General features: G+C 35.5%; 1 protein-coding gene across 1 annotated transcript; it reads left to right on the top strand.

Moving 5' to 3' along the window:
- Positions 1 to 14,271: 14,271 nt before the first annotated feature.
- LOC120413916 (uncharacterized) lies at positions 14,272 to 15,698 on the top strand. The gene is made up of 3 exons (XM_039574890.1): positions 14,272 to 14,517; positions 14,577 to 14,793; positions 15,031 to 15,698. The coding sequence occupies exons 1-3, from the start codon at positions 14,272 to 14,274 to the stop codon at positions 15,696 to 15,698; spliced, it is 1,131 nt and encodes a 376-aa protein (XP_039430824.1).
- The last annotated feature ends 217 nt before the right edge of the window (positions 15,699 to 15,915 follow it).

The raw sequence follows: 15,915 nt of genomic DNA, 5'->3' as shown, positions 1-15,915 counted from the left end.
ACTGAAGGAAAACTAACTGAAAGAAAACTAAATGAATATTTTGGAATCTGAGAGGAACTGATAGATCGGATAGAGAACATCAAGGTCAAGTTGAGACAACGCGTCTCGCATCGGGATTTCTGGTGGTCTTCCTCGGGCCCTGAGGGTATCTTTCAACTTAATTCTGTGAGCCTGGTGATCTGGACACGCCCATACGAGATGGTCGATGTCCTGATAACCCTGCCCACAGTCGCAAAGGTTCGTATCACTCATGTTGATACGGTACAGATGAGCCTTGGACGAGTAATGGTTCGACATAAGGCGGGACATCGTTCTGATGAATCCACGCGTCAAGTCCATTCCCTTGAACCAGGCTTTTCTTTGCACCTTAGGTCGTATGGAATACATCCAACGTCCTTTGGTGTCGCCGTCCCATTGTGTTTGCCAATCCAGAAGCGCACGCTGCCTCGGAAAACCGTAGCATTCTTGTAGGCTAATTGGCCTTTCAAAAATGTCTCCACTCTCAGCACCCTTCTTGGCGAGCAAGTCCGCTTTCTCATTACCCGGAATCGAGCAATGAGCGCGGACCCATACCACCGTGATGCTGAAGGACTGAGCCGCCAGGTTGTTTAAAGTCTTACGTATTTCCGTGAGGAAAAACGTAGACTCCCTGGTCGGCTTCAGAGACCGGATAGCCTCAACAGAGCTAAAGCTATCGGTGAAGATGAAGTAGTGGTCAGGTGGCATGGTCTCGATGATTCGCAGTGCGCAGTAAACCGCGGCTAACTCTGCGACATAAACCGAACTCGGGTCCTTCAGCTTAAAGAACAGCTGATAAGATTCATGATAAACACCGAAGCCCGTACAGCCGTCGAGCTTGGAGCCATCGGTGAAGAATCTGTTGTTTGGAGGAACATGGTTGTACTTAGATGCGAAGATCGACGGTACAACTCCCCGCAGAAGATGGTTTGGGATACCGCGAGTATCGGCTTTCATGGACGTGTCGAAGCCAATCAGGGTGCTGCTGGTTAACGGAGGCGTGCGCTGTACCGTTGTGCTCGGGCTCCCCTCCCACGATGACATAAAGTCATAATATAGAAGCATGCGCCGAGACTCAACGTGAAGGTTCAGCAACGTTTCAAAGTTGTCAATTACCAGTTTATTCCTGTAATCACACCGGATCAGGAACCGGTAAGACAGTTCGTAGTAACGAGTTCGCAGAGGCAATACTCCCGCCAAGACCTCGAGGGTCATGTTGTGAGTTGAGTGCATGCATCCCAAGACAATGCGAAGACTTCGGTACTGTATCCGCTGGAGAACCAACAAGCGTGATTTCGCAGCTGTTTGGAAGCAGAAACTGCCATATTCCAGCACTGAGAGTATCGTAGTCTTGTACAGTCGAAGCAGGTCAGAAGGATGAGCACCCCACCGGTTGCCAGAGACGCTGCGCAGAAAATTAGTTCTTTGCAGGCACTTTTGCTTCAGGTAGTTAATGTGCTTCCCCCATGTTCCCTTCTGATCAAAGATGGTACCCATGTACATGAAGTGGTCCGACTGCTCGATAGTCTTTCCCGAGAGAGAAAGATTGAGCTGCGGCGGTTCATGCTTCCCCGTAAAAACGACCAGTTCCGTCTTCTCCGGAGAGAATTCAATACCCTTTCCAACTGCCCAATGGGCCAAGTTGTTCAGGGTATCTTGCAAGGGTTCTAGCAGATCGACTTCCTTCTTGGCAGCGATTGAAACCACTGCGTCATCTGCGTACTGTATAAGGGTGCAGTCTCCGGTCAAGCAATCGTCGATATCGCTGACGTAGAAGTTATACATGGATGGGCTTAGGCGTGAGCCTTGTGCCAAACCCATGTAACTTATCCGGGTGATTGCCAGATCACCTTGCACAAAGTGCATGTGTTTTTCTGACAACAGGTTGATGAGGAAGTTGCACATCGTCGGATTGAGACCGCTCCGCCGCAGCTTTACTCCCAACACATCGATGGAGACTGAATCGAATGCACCCTTGATGTCTAGGAAGACAGAAGCCATTTGCTGTTTTTTACCACGGGCTATGTCGATTCCTGTGGCCAGCAAGGCTAGACAGTCGCTTGTTCCCTTGCCTCTCCGGAAGCCATACTGCGTGTCTGACAGCAAGTGCTCTCGTTCCATCCATGGTTCGAGGCGGTCGAGGATCATCTTCTCCAGCAACTTGCGTAGACACGACAGCAAGCTGATTGGACGATACGAGTTGTGGTCGGACGCCGGCTTACCGGGCTTTTGAATGGCAACCACCCGGACCTGTCGCCATTCGTGTGGAATTACGTTCTGCTCCACCAACGTGTTGAACAGTTTCAACAGACGCTGCTTGGCGACGTCCGGAAGATTCTTCAGCAAGCTGAACTTGATCTTGTCCGGACCAGGAGCAGTGTTGTTGCCCGTCAATAGTGCTATGGAGAGCTCTACCATCGAGAAGGGAGGATTAGCATCGCTCCCATCAACAACGTCGAATGATGGTTGTGTCGGCACCGAGTCCGGGCACACCTTCTTGGCGAAATCCAATATCCACTTGTCCGATTTTTCCACACTCTCGTTCGGAACGGAACCTCTACGCATGGCCCTCGCAACGCGCCACAGAGTGCTCATGGACGTATCTGCTGGTAGTCCTTCAACGAACTCCCGCCAGTACATTCGCTTCTTCCGCTTCAGAGTATTACTGTACCTGCGATCAAGAGCTCTGTACTTTTGGAAGTTCGCTCGGATTCCACACTTGCAGAAGTCCACATAAGCTTCAGACCTGGCCGCCGAGAGATCCGTACACTCCTTGTCCCACCAGGGGAGTGGAGGGCGCGTTCGGATGTACGGTCCCGGGACGGGTTTCGTCTGAGCTTGTAACGCACTGTCATAGATCAAATTAGCCAGATACGCATATTCTTCAAGCGGTGCCAACCCATCTCGCAACTCAACTCCAATGGAGACTGCCTCCGCGTACTGTTTCCAGTCGATATTTCGCGTCAGATCGTAAGGCATCTCCACCGTTGTCGATTGCTGTGGGCCATGGCTAACCAGAATAGCGATCGGCAAGTGATCACTGCCACGAGGATCTTGAAGCACGTTCCAGTCACAGAGAACTGCCAGACTGTTGGAACAGAGCGACAAGTCGATGGCACTCGCCTTCGTGCCGGACGTGGTTGGCGTTGGTGGTGTTGCAATCCGCGTAACTTGCTTGTCCCTATTTAGGAGGGTCATCTGGAAGTCGTCGCACAGTTCATGAATCAGATATGCTTGAGGGTCTGTTTTGTGACTTCCCCACTCGGTGCTGTGAAGATTAAAGTCACCCAGAACCAGTCGCGGTGCCTGCAACAGCTCAAGCATACCCCACAACTTTTGTCGAGTTAACGACACCTGTGGGGGAACGTAGACGGATACAATGCAAATGTCCAGTCCTCTGATCCTGGCCTGTACTGCGACTGCTTCGATTCCTCCTAGCTTCGGGAGCGTGACCTTTCTAAAGGTGTGGCATTTCCTGACCCCAATCAGTACGCCTCCACCTCTATTTGGTCCTGCCCTGTTCTCTGTGATGATGTTGTACCCCCGGAAAGCTGGCGTCTCATCTCCGATAAGAAACGTTTCGCTCAGCGCAAACACATCACAGTCCCGTTCGAATGCGAATTGTTGAAAATCGTTTAACTTGGGGGTTAAACTTCTACAATTCCATTGTAGGAAGGAGATGCCATTTTTCGTTTTTGGTGTATTACCCATCGAAGGAAATGAACGACAAGAGGGGCATCGTGGTAGCAAGCTGTTTCCCGATGTGTCTAGCGAGAGGCTCAAACCGCTTTATGATTAAACGCGTCGGTTCACTCACGAAAGAGCACAGCCATTCCACGATTGTGGAAAAAGGAAGGACTCCTTTGAAGGCATCGGTGATCGGATTCGGTTGAGGAACCGGTTTGAGGGGGATCTTTGGCAGCTTGGGAACGGGCTTCAGCGGCTTGAGAGGAATCGGTGCCGGCTTCGGTGTCGGCTTCGGAGCGGGCTTACCTGACGGACCGAAAGGAAAATCCTCCTCGAAGTTCAACGAGTCACTTTCCTTACCCTTGCCGCCAGCGGCTTTTCTGGACTTGGAAGCCTTGTTGCGCTTCGGGTTTGGCCCGGAAGAGTCACTTTCCTCGTCTCTCTGGAAGAGGACCTCCACATCGGAATCTTCATCCCCCGAATCTTCGTCCGCCAAAGGAGCGAAGCGATTGGAGTGGGTCACCTGACTAAGGATTTCCGCGAAGGACTTCTTGGAGCGTTCCTTCAAGGATCGCTTCATCTTGTCCTCGCGCTCCTTGTACTTTGGGCACTGCCGAGTTTTGTGCGGTTCCCCGCCACAAAGCAGGCATTTTTCAGCCTGCTTTTGGCAATCCACGTCCTTGTGGGGGCCGGCGCACTTTGAACACTTGCTCTTGTTGCTGCAGTAGGTCTTGGTGTGTCCCAACTGCTGGCAGTTTTCGCAGCTCATCACTCGCGGAACGTACAATCGAACTGGAAGCCGAAGCTTGTACAGCTCAATGTAGTCCGGCAGAGCTGACCCTGCAAAAGTCACCCGGAACGAAGCAGAAGGAATGAACTTCTTCTGGCCACCCTCGGTGGTGACGTTGCCCAGTTGCCGACACTCGAGTACCTCCACAGCTGGAAGTTTAGGGTTCTTGAAGCGTCCCACCGCCCTTGAGAGGTCGACAAGCGACAGACTGTCATCGGTCACCACGCCGTCGATTTCGACTTTGTGGGCCGGAATCCAAACACGGTACTCAATGCAGAACCGCAGATCAGTTACGATCTGATTAGCTTGCACCGCGGAGTTCACGATCACGCGGAGCTTGCTCTTGTTCAGCTTGGTACATTCGACCACCCCAGGATAGTGCTTCTGCAAATCCTTGGTGATCTGTACAAAGTTTAACGGCTTCTGTTTGGGCCGGAAGAAGACCACCCATTCCGTTTGCGATCCCTCTTGATACTGACGAGGACGAGGAATCGGTTTTTGAGAATGAGGATTCAGGGGCGGAGGGGGATTTGGATCCGGATTCGGCACCGGTGTTTTAGGAGGAATTGGATCTGGATTGGGAGGAATCGGTTCTGGAGTCAAGGGAGGAACCGGGTCTGGAGTCAAGGGAGGAATCGGGTCTGGAGTCAAGGAAGGAATTGGTGGTTGAGGGGGAACCGGATTCGGATCTGATTTAGGACGCTTTCGCTTCTTCGTCTTAGACCCGTCCGAGGATCCCCCTTTACCGCCAGCATCCTTATCCTTCAGGAAGAGGTCCCTGTTGGTGGTGTTTGAAGGAACTCCCAAAACGGAGTCCGCCATTTCCACGTCCTCATCACCCTCAAGGGTAGAATCGAATTCAGATTCTTCATGTTCCGACTCGGTCGGATCCATGATTGCGGAAAAACGGAAGAAAACTAATCAAAACTAAAAATAATGAGACTAAAATAACGCAAAGAAATGAGAAAAAAAAACTAACAGGAGAAAAAAAAAAACTATGAGAAAAAAAAAAAAAAACTAAAAGCAAACAAAAAACTCGCCTTTTGCACTCACCGCCGAACTGGCCGCACTGGCTGCCGCCCGCAGCGGGATGCGCGGGAAGCTCGTTTGCGCGCGCTTGTTGTTGTTGTTGTTGTGCTGCCTGCTGCCAGCCACACACAAACACCGGGGTTGTCTCCGACCTGGCCTGGCCGGAAACTGGTCCGTCGACTGCAGTCGACTCTCCGGGGCCGCCTCCTGCGACCACCGCTCGTTTGCGTCTGCCGCCGCCTTCTCCTGCTGCCGCCTCACGGGAGCGGGAACTCGGGAAGCTGCCTTGGGGAACTGCCGCTTCTGGGCCGTCGCCGTGTCCACTTCTTCCGGAACGTGGTCCGCACCACCTGCAACCGCCGGAACGGGAAATCGCCGTCGAAGACGCCGAAAAAATCGCACAGAAAACTCGCGTGTAAGAGACTCGCTAAACACGACCGACTCGCACCGAGTTAGACAGGGCAATGGCTTTTGGAATTATTTCTGCGTGTTTCGCACTTACCGTTCGCGGCTCGTTTTAACCATCGCTAGCGGACAAAAGCCGGTATGGTAATATATAGGAGGTACAGAATGTTGACGTAGTTGGTGCTAGGCTTCCTCAACAAAGCCCGTAGCGCACACTGCCTTTGGCAAATTCTGTTATCGATGTGACGGTTGATCGCTTTGTCACTTTCAAAACATTGGTCGCAGCGTGGACATGGATACCATTTTTCGTTCTTTTTCCCTTCTTGGCGATTCTTGCCAAAGGTTTTGCTCTTCGCGGCGTTTGTAATATTGAGTTTGATCGAGCATTAGGAAATCGCATTTACGACAAATAAAAATTTTTCGTACTTTCTGCAGTTTGTTACGTTTTTTGAGGTGGGCATACAATTCGCATTGATCCAAGAAATATCGTAGGCAGTACGAACACTGCGGGATGATATCCGGCAGTGCTTTCTTTGCGTCGATGGTATAGCGATGTTGCATTACGAGCTTCAACCACTGTTTGCGGGAATGCCTTTTTAAATATTTGTTGTTTTTGAACGCCTTCCCGCATTTCACGCAACGCATCTCGCTTTGCTTCAGATCTTCGCATTTGTCCCTCGAGATGTGAATTTCTAGGTTCGTTGAGTTCGAAAACAACGTGCGGCATTTTGTACAGAAGGGATTGTTGCTGCAGTCCTTCCACAGTATGTCGTGGGACCTGGACTTGAACATCGATGTCGTGTAATATGGACATGTCCGACAGAAATAAATCCCTTTTTTGAAACACGCTGCTCGTGTTCATGATGACAACGCTGCTCATCGCAACTAATCCCTCCTGGACGTTCCCGATCGACAGACGGCGCACGTTCACCCACGCCTCATTCAACACGTTCACGAATGAAAAGATCTCCCCGATCTCACACGCCAGTTGCAGGGTTGTTACGGACGGCGCGGATCGCGCGGATGGCGCGGATGGCGCGTATCGCGCGGATCTGGCGCGGATTTGCTGGCTAATTTTGTTCAGGCGCGGATTTCGCGCGGATAGCAATTTTCATAAATAAAATAATTGAGAACGATAGAATTTCTTTCAAGGTACAAAGGAAAATATTATAAGCAATTAAATAAATTCAATCTTTTTCTTTGAGTGCAAAAACATCAATTTCTAAATAGTTGTTAATGAAGAATTTTTTTTCTGAAAACTATTCATTGTTTTTTTTCTTAATACGAATCTTTAAAAATAGTCTTAAGGAGCGTTTATTTTTAAAAATGTATTGAGATTTCTTATTCTTATAGCAAACAATAAATATTGAGCGATCATATTAATTACAATTTCAAAATTACAAAATTCGAAAAATTTCAGAATTTCAAAAAGCTTTACTTCTTTTTAGATTTTTTAAGTTTTTTCAATCTTATATTTAAATTTTGAAATTTGCGATTTATTAAAAAAATTAAAGATTCTGTTGCCACTCTGATTTAGGTGGAATTGGTTCTACTCTCAATTATCAAAATATGACGAAATCCACTTAGCAATCTGCTAAAATCTCCGTCTAAAATTGAAAATTTCAGAATTTACATATTCAATTAAACAAAAAAAATAGAATTCATAAATTTGCCAAAACATGCAGACTCAAAAACGATCCTAAATTCTCACATTGAAAAATTTAAAAAAAATAACATGGATTTTTTCTAATTCTTAAATTCTTATTTTTTTATGAAAGTTCTTTAGTTATTCAATCATTTATTTATTAAGTTATTAAATTTTTAAATTATTGAATTTTTAAATTAATCAATAATTAAATTATTAAATTATTAAATAATTGAATTATTAAATTATTAAATTATTAAATTATTAAATTATTAAATTATTAAATTATTAAATTATTAAATTATTAAATTATTAAATTATTAAATTATTAAATTATTAAATTATCAAATTATTAAATTATTAAATTATTAAATTATTAAATTATTAAATTATTAAATTATTAAATTATTAAATTATTAAATTATTAAATTATTAAATTATTAAATTATTAAATTATTAAATTATTAAATTATTAAATTATTAAATTATTAAATTATTAAATTATTAAATTATTAAATTATTAAATTATTAAATTATTAAATTATTAAATTATTAAATTATTAAATTATTAAATTATTAAATTATTAAATTATTAAATTATTAAATTATTAAATTATTAAATTATTAAATTATTAAATTATTAAATTATTAAATTATTAAATTATGAAATTATTAAATTATTAAATATTTAAATTATAAAATTATTAAATTATTGAATTATTAAATTTTTAAATTATTAAATTATTAAATTATTAAGTTATTAAATTATTAAATTATTAAATTATTAAATTATTTAATTATTTAATTATTTAATTATTAAATTATTAAATTATTAAATTATTAAATTATTAAATTATTAAATTATTAAATTATTAAATTATTAAATTATTAAATTATTAAATTATTAAATTATTAAATTATTAAATTATTAAATTATTAAATTATTAAATTATTAAATTATTAAATTATTAAATTATTAAATTATTAAATTATTAAATTATTAAATTATTAAATTATTAAATTATTAAATTATTAAATTATTAAATTATTAAATTATTAAATTATTAAATTATTAAATTATTAAATTATTAAATTATTAAATTATTAAATTATTAAATTATTAAATTATTAAATTATTAAATTATTAAATTATTAAATTATTAAATTATTAAATTATTAAATTATTAAATTATTAAATTATTAAATTATTAAATTATTAAATTATTAAATTATTAAATTATGAAATTATGAAATTATGAAATTATGAAATTATGAAATTATGAAATTATGAAATTATGAAATTATGAAATTATTAAATTATGAAATTATGAAATTATGAAATTATTAAATTATTAAATTATTAAATTATTAAATTATTAAATTATTAAATTATTAAATTATTAAATTATTAAATTATTAAATTATTAAATTATTAAATTATTAAATTATTAAATTATTAAATTATTAAATTATTAAATTATTAAATTATTAAATTATTAAATTATGAAATTATGAAATTATGAAATTATGAAATTATGAAATTATGAAATTATGAAATTATGAAATTATGAAATTATTAAATTATGAAATTATGAAATTATGAAATTATTAAATTATTAAATTATTAAATTATTAAATTATTAAATTATTAAATTATTAAATTATTAAATTATTAAATTATTAAATTATTAAATTATTAAATTATTAAATTATTAAATTATTAAATTATTAAATTATTAAATTATTAAATTATTAAATTATTAAATTATTAAATTATTAAATTATTAAATTATTAAATTATTAAATTATTAAATTATTAAATTATTAAATTATTAAATTATTAAATTATTAAATTATTAAATTATTAAATTATTAAATTATTAAATTATTAAATTATTAAATTATTAAATTATTAAATTATTAAATTATTAAATTATTAAATTATTAAATTATTAAATTATGAAATTATGAAATTATGAAATTATGAAATTATGAAATTATGAAATTATGAAATTATGAAATTATTAAATTATGAAATTATGAAATTATGAAATTATTAAATTATTAAATTATTAAATTATTAAATTATTAAATTATTAAATTATTAAATTATTAAATTATTAAATTATTAAATTATTAAATTATTAAATTATTAAATTATTAAATTATTAAATTATTAAATTATTAAATTATTAAATTATTAAATTATTAAATTATTAAATTATTAAATTATTAAATTATTAAATTATTAAATTATTAAATTATTAAATTATTAAATTATTAAATTATTAAATTATTAAATTATTAAATTATTAAATTATTAAATTATTAAATTATTAAATTATTAAATTATTAAATTATTAAATTATTAAATTATTAAATTATTAAATTATTAAATTATTAAATTATTAAATTATTAAATTATTAAATTATTAAATTATTAAATTATTAAATTATTAAATTATTAAATTATTAAATTATTAAATTATTAAATTATTAAATTATTAAATTATTAAATTATTAAATTATTAAATTATTAAATTATTAAATTATTAAATTATTAAATTATTAAATTATTAAATTATTAAATTATTAAATTATTAAATTATTAAATTATTAAATTATTAAATTATTAAATTATTAAATTATTAAATTATTAAATTATTAAATTATTAAATTATTAAATTATTAAATTATTAAATTATTAAATTATTAAATTATTAAATTATTAAATTATTAAATTATTAAATTATTAAATTATTAAATTATGAAATTATGAAATTATGAAATTATGAAATTATGAAATTATGAAATTATGAAATTATGAAATTATGAAATTATTAAATTATGAAATTATGAAATTATGAAATTATTAAATTATTAAATTATTAAATTATTAAATTATTAAATTATTAAATTATTAAATTATTAAATTATTAAATTATTAAATTATTAAATTATTAAATTATTAAATTATTAAATTATTAAATTATTAAATTATTAAATTATTAAATTATTAAATTATTAAATTATTAAATTATTAAATTATTAAATTATTAAATTATTAAATTATTAAATTATTAAATTATTAAATTATTAAATTATTAAATTATTAAATTATTAAATTATTAAATTATTAAATTATTAAATTATTAAATTATTAAATTATTAAATTATTAAATTATTAAATTATTAAATTATTAAATTATTAAATTATTAAATTATTAAATTATTAAATTATGAAATTATGAAATTATGAAATTATGAAATTATGAAATTATGAAATTATGAAATTATGAAATTATGAAATTATTAAATTATGAAATTATGAAATTATGAAATTATTAAATTATTAAATTATTAAATTATTAAATTATTAAATTATTAAATTATTAAATTATTAAATTATTAAATTATTAAATTATTAAATTATTAAATTATTAAATTATTAAATTATTAAATTATTAAATTATTAAATTATTAAATTATTAAATTATTAAATTATTAAATTATTAAATTATTAAATTATTAAATTATTAAATTATTAAATTATTAAATTATTAAATTATTAAATTATTAAATTATTAAATTATTAAATTATTAAATTATTAAATTATTAAATTATTAAATTATTAAATTATTAAATTATTAAATTATTAAATTATTAAATTATTAAATTATTAAATTATTAAATTATTAAATTATTAAATTATTAAATTATTAAATTATTAAATTATTAAATTATTAAATTATTAAATTATTAAATTATTAAATTATTAAATTATTAAATTATTAAATTATTAAATTATTAAATTATTAAATTATTAAATTATTAAATTATTGAATTATTAAATTATTAAATTTTTGGAGTCGTATTTTAGTTTAGAGAAATTTAGAGAAGAAAATAAAATAAATTTCGTGTTTCGATTTTCCAGCGTAAAATTTTGGTGGGAATTATCAAGTACAAAATCCCTAGATTTTATAATTTGGTTGTTTATTTTAGGGTTTTAAATTTTTTTAAGTTTTGAATTTAAATTTTTTTTCCTGAATTTGTTTTTAAAGCAACGATATTTAAAGTGTTACAAAAAATGTTAATATTGTTTCAGAAATGGCAGAAAAGGTTCCACTTGGCGCAGGTGGGATATGAATCCACAACTGATCAACGGATCAGTAATGCTTTCTGTATCATTCTTTTTTCGTTTAAAATTTTATTCATTATGTTACTCTCTTCTATGTTTGTCGCGATTTTTTTATATGGCGCGGATTTCGCGCGGATTGGGTTTTGAGGTCGGCGCGGATCTGGCGCGGATTTTTTTTCGACTTTTCCGTAACAACCCTGCAGTTGCTTGCTATGTAATATTTCAAACTCAACCACAAATTTCAAAATCGCTCCTTTTTTAACTGTGCTCCAATCGTTCGCTGAAACAAATATAACCTGTGTGCAATTGAAAATAATTTGGAAATACTAAAGCGAAGATCTATTGTTACATATTTATTGTGATGACTGTAATTGCGAATGACGGAGGCCGAACGAACCTAGCACTAGTAACGCGCTTTGATGGAGCCCTCTCGGAATCCGAGCTTGCATCCTCGTCGCTGTCATCTTCCTCCGATGAGGCGTTTGGATCGTTCTCCTAGGAACAAAGAAATGTTGTTTTGAATGGAAAAGTCAAAAAAATCTATCAGCCATTCCACGTCAAACAGGAAGTCTCCAAATCAAAAGTGCTCCGATTTGGCTCAAATTTAGAGTGGGGGTTCTTTGGCCCAAATAATTAGACCCGTATTTTTTGTTTGGCGATTAGGGTGGTCCTATCCGAAATAGGGTGGTCCAAAAAATTGCGTTTTTCGTCGATTTTCACAAAAACCACATTTTTCAAAAAATCATATCTCCGGAACGGCTGAACCAATTTTGGAGCGAAAGAAAGGTTATTAGTTGGGCTTTTAAGGAAAAATATGTTGAGGTCCAAAAAAACTAGCTGAATATTCGAAAAGGTCCTATGAAAATTTCATTGGCCGATTTCAAGGTCTCGGGACCAAAGAGCCCACGTCTGAAAATATTTTTCCCTGATTCCTTGTAAAATTTTACATAACATAAATGGAAAAATGACGAAAACGGGTAAAAATCTACTTTTTTCACTAAAACTGCGATGACTTGAAAATTTCAGCGATGACCTGTACATGTTTGGGTACCAAAATTTTCGTAATTGAAAGACGCAACTTTTGGTACCTAGACATATATAGCTTCAAAATTTTTCTGGGGGTTCCTTGGTCGAAATAATTAGACCCGTATTTTTTTGTTTGGCTATTAGGGTGACCTATGCCGTGTTGGGGTGATCCGAAAAATGGCAATTTTCGTCGATTTTCGCAAATACAACTTTTTTCAAAAAATCATATATCCGCGCCATTTCGTCCGATTTTAGTTGTCTTAGATGCAAAAGAAAGGTGATTAGTTTGACTATTTAGGAAAAATAGTAAGAAGTTTTGAAAATTTAGCTCTACACTTGAAAAGGTCGTATGAAAACTTAATATGCTGTTTTGAAGGTCTCGGGACCAAAGAGCCTATGTCTGAAAGTATTTTTATTGGATTCCTCGGAAAATTTCACGACTTTCGACGCGCCACGCGCAAAAATGGGAAAAAGACGAAAACGGGAAAAAATTGACTTTTTCACTAAAGCTGCGATAACTTAAAAATTTCAGCGAAGACCTACCAAAACCAAAATACCAAAATTTTCGTAATTGAAATACGCAACTTTTGGTAATCTCAAATACTTAAAACATTAAAATTCGATATCTCTGGAACGAAACTTTCTGTCGAAAAGTGATTCTTATGAGCAGTTCTCCAGGATTTCGGTCATTCGATTTTTTTGTATTTTTTAATCCGACTGAAACTTTTTGGTGCCTTCGGTATGCCCAAAGAAGCCATTTTGCATGATTAGTTTGTCCATATAATTTTCCATACAAATTTGGCAGCTGTCCATACAAAAATGATGTATGAAAATTCAAAAATCTGTATCTTTTGAAGGAATTTTTTGATCGATTTGGTGTCTTCGGCAAAGTTGTAGGTATGGATACGGACTACACTGGAAAAACATGATACACAGTAAAAAAAATTTGATGATTTTTTATTTAACTTTTTGTCACTAAAACTTGATTTGCAAAAAAACACTATTTTTAATTTTTTTTATTTTTTGATGTGTTTTAGAGGACATAAAATGCCAACTTTTCAGAAATTTACAAGTTGTGCAAAACTTTGACCGAGTCATGATTTTTTCAATCAATACAGATTTTTTCAAAAAATCGAAATATTGGTCGCAAAAATTTTTCAACTTCATTTTTCGATGTAAAACAAATTTGCAATCAAAAAGTACTCTAGTAAAATTTTGATAAAGTGCACCCACGGGTTCCCCACAGACCGTTATTATGAAGAAAAAATTTCCACCCAAACCAATGATTGGACATGGTTTCTGGGACCATTCTGCACCTCTGGGCCAAGTTTCAAGATATTTGCCGGCAGAATTTTCGAATACGGTCAGTTTTAGTATTTTTAGTTGAAATTAAGGGGAAATCGCATGTAAAATGCATAGGTCATCGTTCGACCAACCTACAGCCGGTAACAACAAAGTTTTCGGTGCTCCACAGTTTTTCCGAAAATTACGTCGTAAATTAGAAGTGATTGTCCGCGAACATCTCCCCCGGGATGCCTAAACCCGGCCGGGGACGCGGGAACTCGAGTGTGGCCTCGAGGCAGTCCCGAAGCACTTCAACTGGCCGCGTGATAAAAGGTGCCAAGACGAACAACGCCGCCATCCTAACCTCACCAGCGGGCCAAGATGGAATCAACTCTAATCTGCTCCATGCCAACACCAACATCCGTCCAATTGTACCGATACGTAGCCCCGTTCGTACGAGAGGCATGTTGAGCAAAAGTGGCCAGAAGAACCAGGTACCTTCCGGCAGTAATTCTGGAACGCAGCAATCCACAACTGTAAACATCCCTGCGAGAGACACGTACACTCCGCTCATGACAATGACGACATCAGCATCAGCAGCGTTGATGACGGTGACGACGACGACGGCTCAACAAGCAAGTCGAAGAAACGTAGCGGCGCTACTACTACGGCGGCGAAGGAAAAAAGACCTCCGCCGATATTCGTCATCGACACAATAGCCGACAGCGTGGACGAGCTATTGGAAGGGCAAGAATACAGCTTGAAGATTGGTAAGACTGCAGTGCAGGTCATTACTTTGAGCAAGAAGAATTTCGATAAAGTGCAAATGGTCCTGAAATTGCACAATGTGAAATTTTATACGTTTGACCTTGCTCAAAATGTTCCTGTAAAAATCGTTTTGCAAGGCTATCAAGATCGATCAATTGAAGATCTGACCCAACACCTTGCTGACGTTGGTGTGCATCCGCGAGACATCAAAGTGCTCTCGCGTACGACTACGGTTACAGGTACTCATGTGTTGTACCTGTTGTACTTTGATCGTGGTGCTGTAAAAATTCAGGACCTTCGACGGAACAAGACTCTGGACGGATTCTGGGTTACCTGGAGATTCTACTCCAAGAATCCGGCTGATACAGCACAATGTCATCGTTGCCAGCGCTTTGGCCACGGTTCTCGCCACTGTAACCTGCCACCAAAGTGTGTGAAGTGCGGCGAAGAACACTTTACCGAGAGGTGTACTTTGCCCCGCAAGACGAGCTTGGGCGATAACGACAACACTCAAAAACATAAGTCCCTTGTGAAGTGTGCCAACTGCCAAGGTAACCACACGGCAAACTATCGTGGGTGTGCCGCAAGGAAAAACTACATCGAGGAGCAAGAGAAAAAGAAGCAGAAATCTGCTGCATCGAAGCAACCTCTGCAGTCTACGAGAGCTACGCCTGTACCTAAACCAACGGTTCCACCAGGGTGGGGTCGCTCGTACGCAAGTGTGACTGCTGCTGGGAGTGGCACTGCTGCAGAACAATATGCCGTCACCGGCGAAAATCTATTCACCTTGCCAGAGTTCTTCTCCCTGGCTGGTGAGATGATGACCCGCTTTCGAACCTGCCGGAACAAGGCGGAACAATTCCTGGCTCTTAGCGAGCTAATGATGAAATACATCTACCACCCGTGAGCTGCATTCGACGTCAAAAGACATCAATCACCTGTGATCTAGTTTTTAAGTTTTCCTTTTTCTATCCCCCTTTCTATAACAATTGTAGTAGTTTTTTTTTTGTTGAAATTTTTCCTACTCTGGATTAAACCCTTTTGCTAGTTCTAATAGTATCACTAAGTGTAAATTTTGATGTCAATCCACCCAGCAGGGCAATTTGACCAAATCAAAAATCCAA

This window comes from Culex pipiens, chromosome 3 (assembly GCF_016801865.2).
Source record: "Culex pipiens pallens isolate TS chromosome 3, TS_CPP_V2, whole genome shotgun sequence".
NCBI classification, from domain to species: domain Eukaryota; kingdom Metazoa; phylum Arthropoda; class Insecta; order Diptera; family Culicidae; genus Culex; species Culex pipiens.
The sequence above is the reverse complement of the archived record's forward strand: the minus strand, read 5'-3'. Positions and strand labels throughout refer to the sequence as shown.

What these genes read in the sequence shown, in the direction of transcription:
- LOC120413916 (XM_039574890.1), top strand. Translation starts at nt 14,272, where the DNA reads ATGCCTAAACCCGGCCGGGGACGCGGGAACTCGAGTGTGGCCTCGAGG. An exon ending in AAAGTGGCCAGAAGAACCAG is followed by an intron (nt 14,518 to 14,576) that starts GTACCTTCCGGC and finishes CATCCCTGCGAG; the next exon opens with AGACACGTACACTCCGCTCA. An exon ending in AGAATACAGCTTGAAGATTG is followed by an intron (nt 14,794 to 15,030) that starts GTAAGACTGCAG and finishes CTACGGTTACAG; the next exon opens with GTACTCATGTGTTGTACCTG.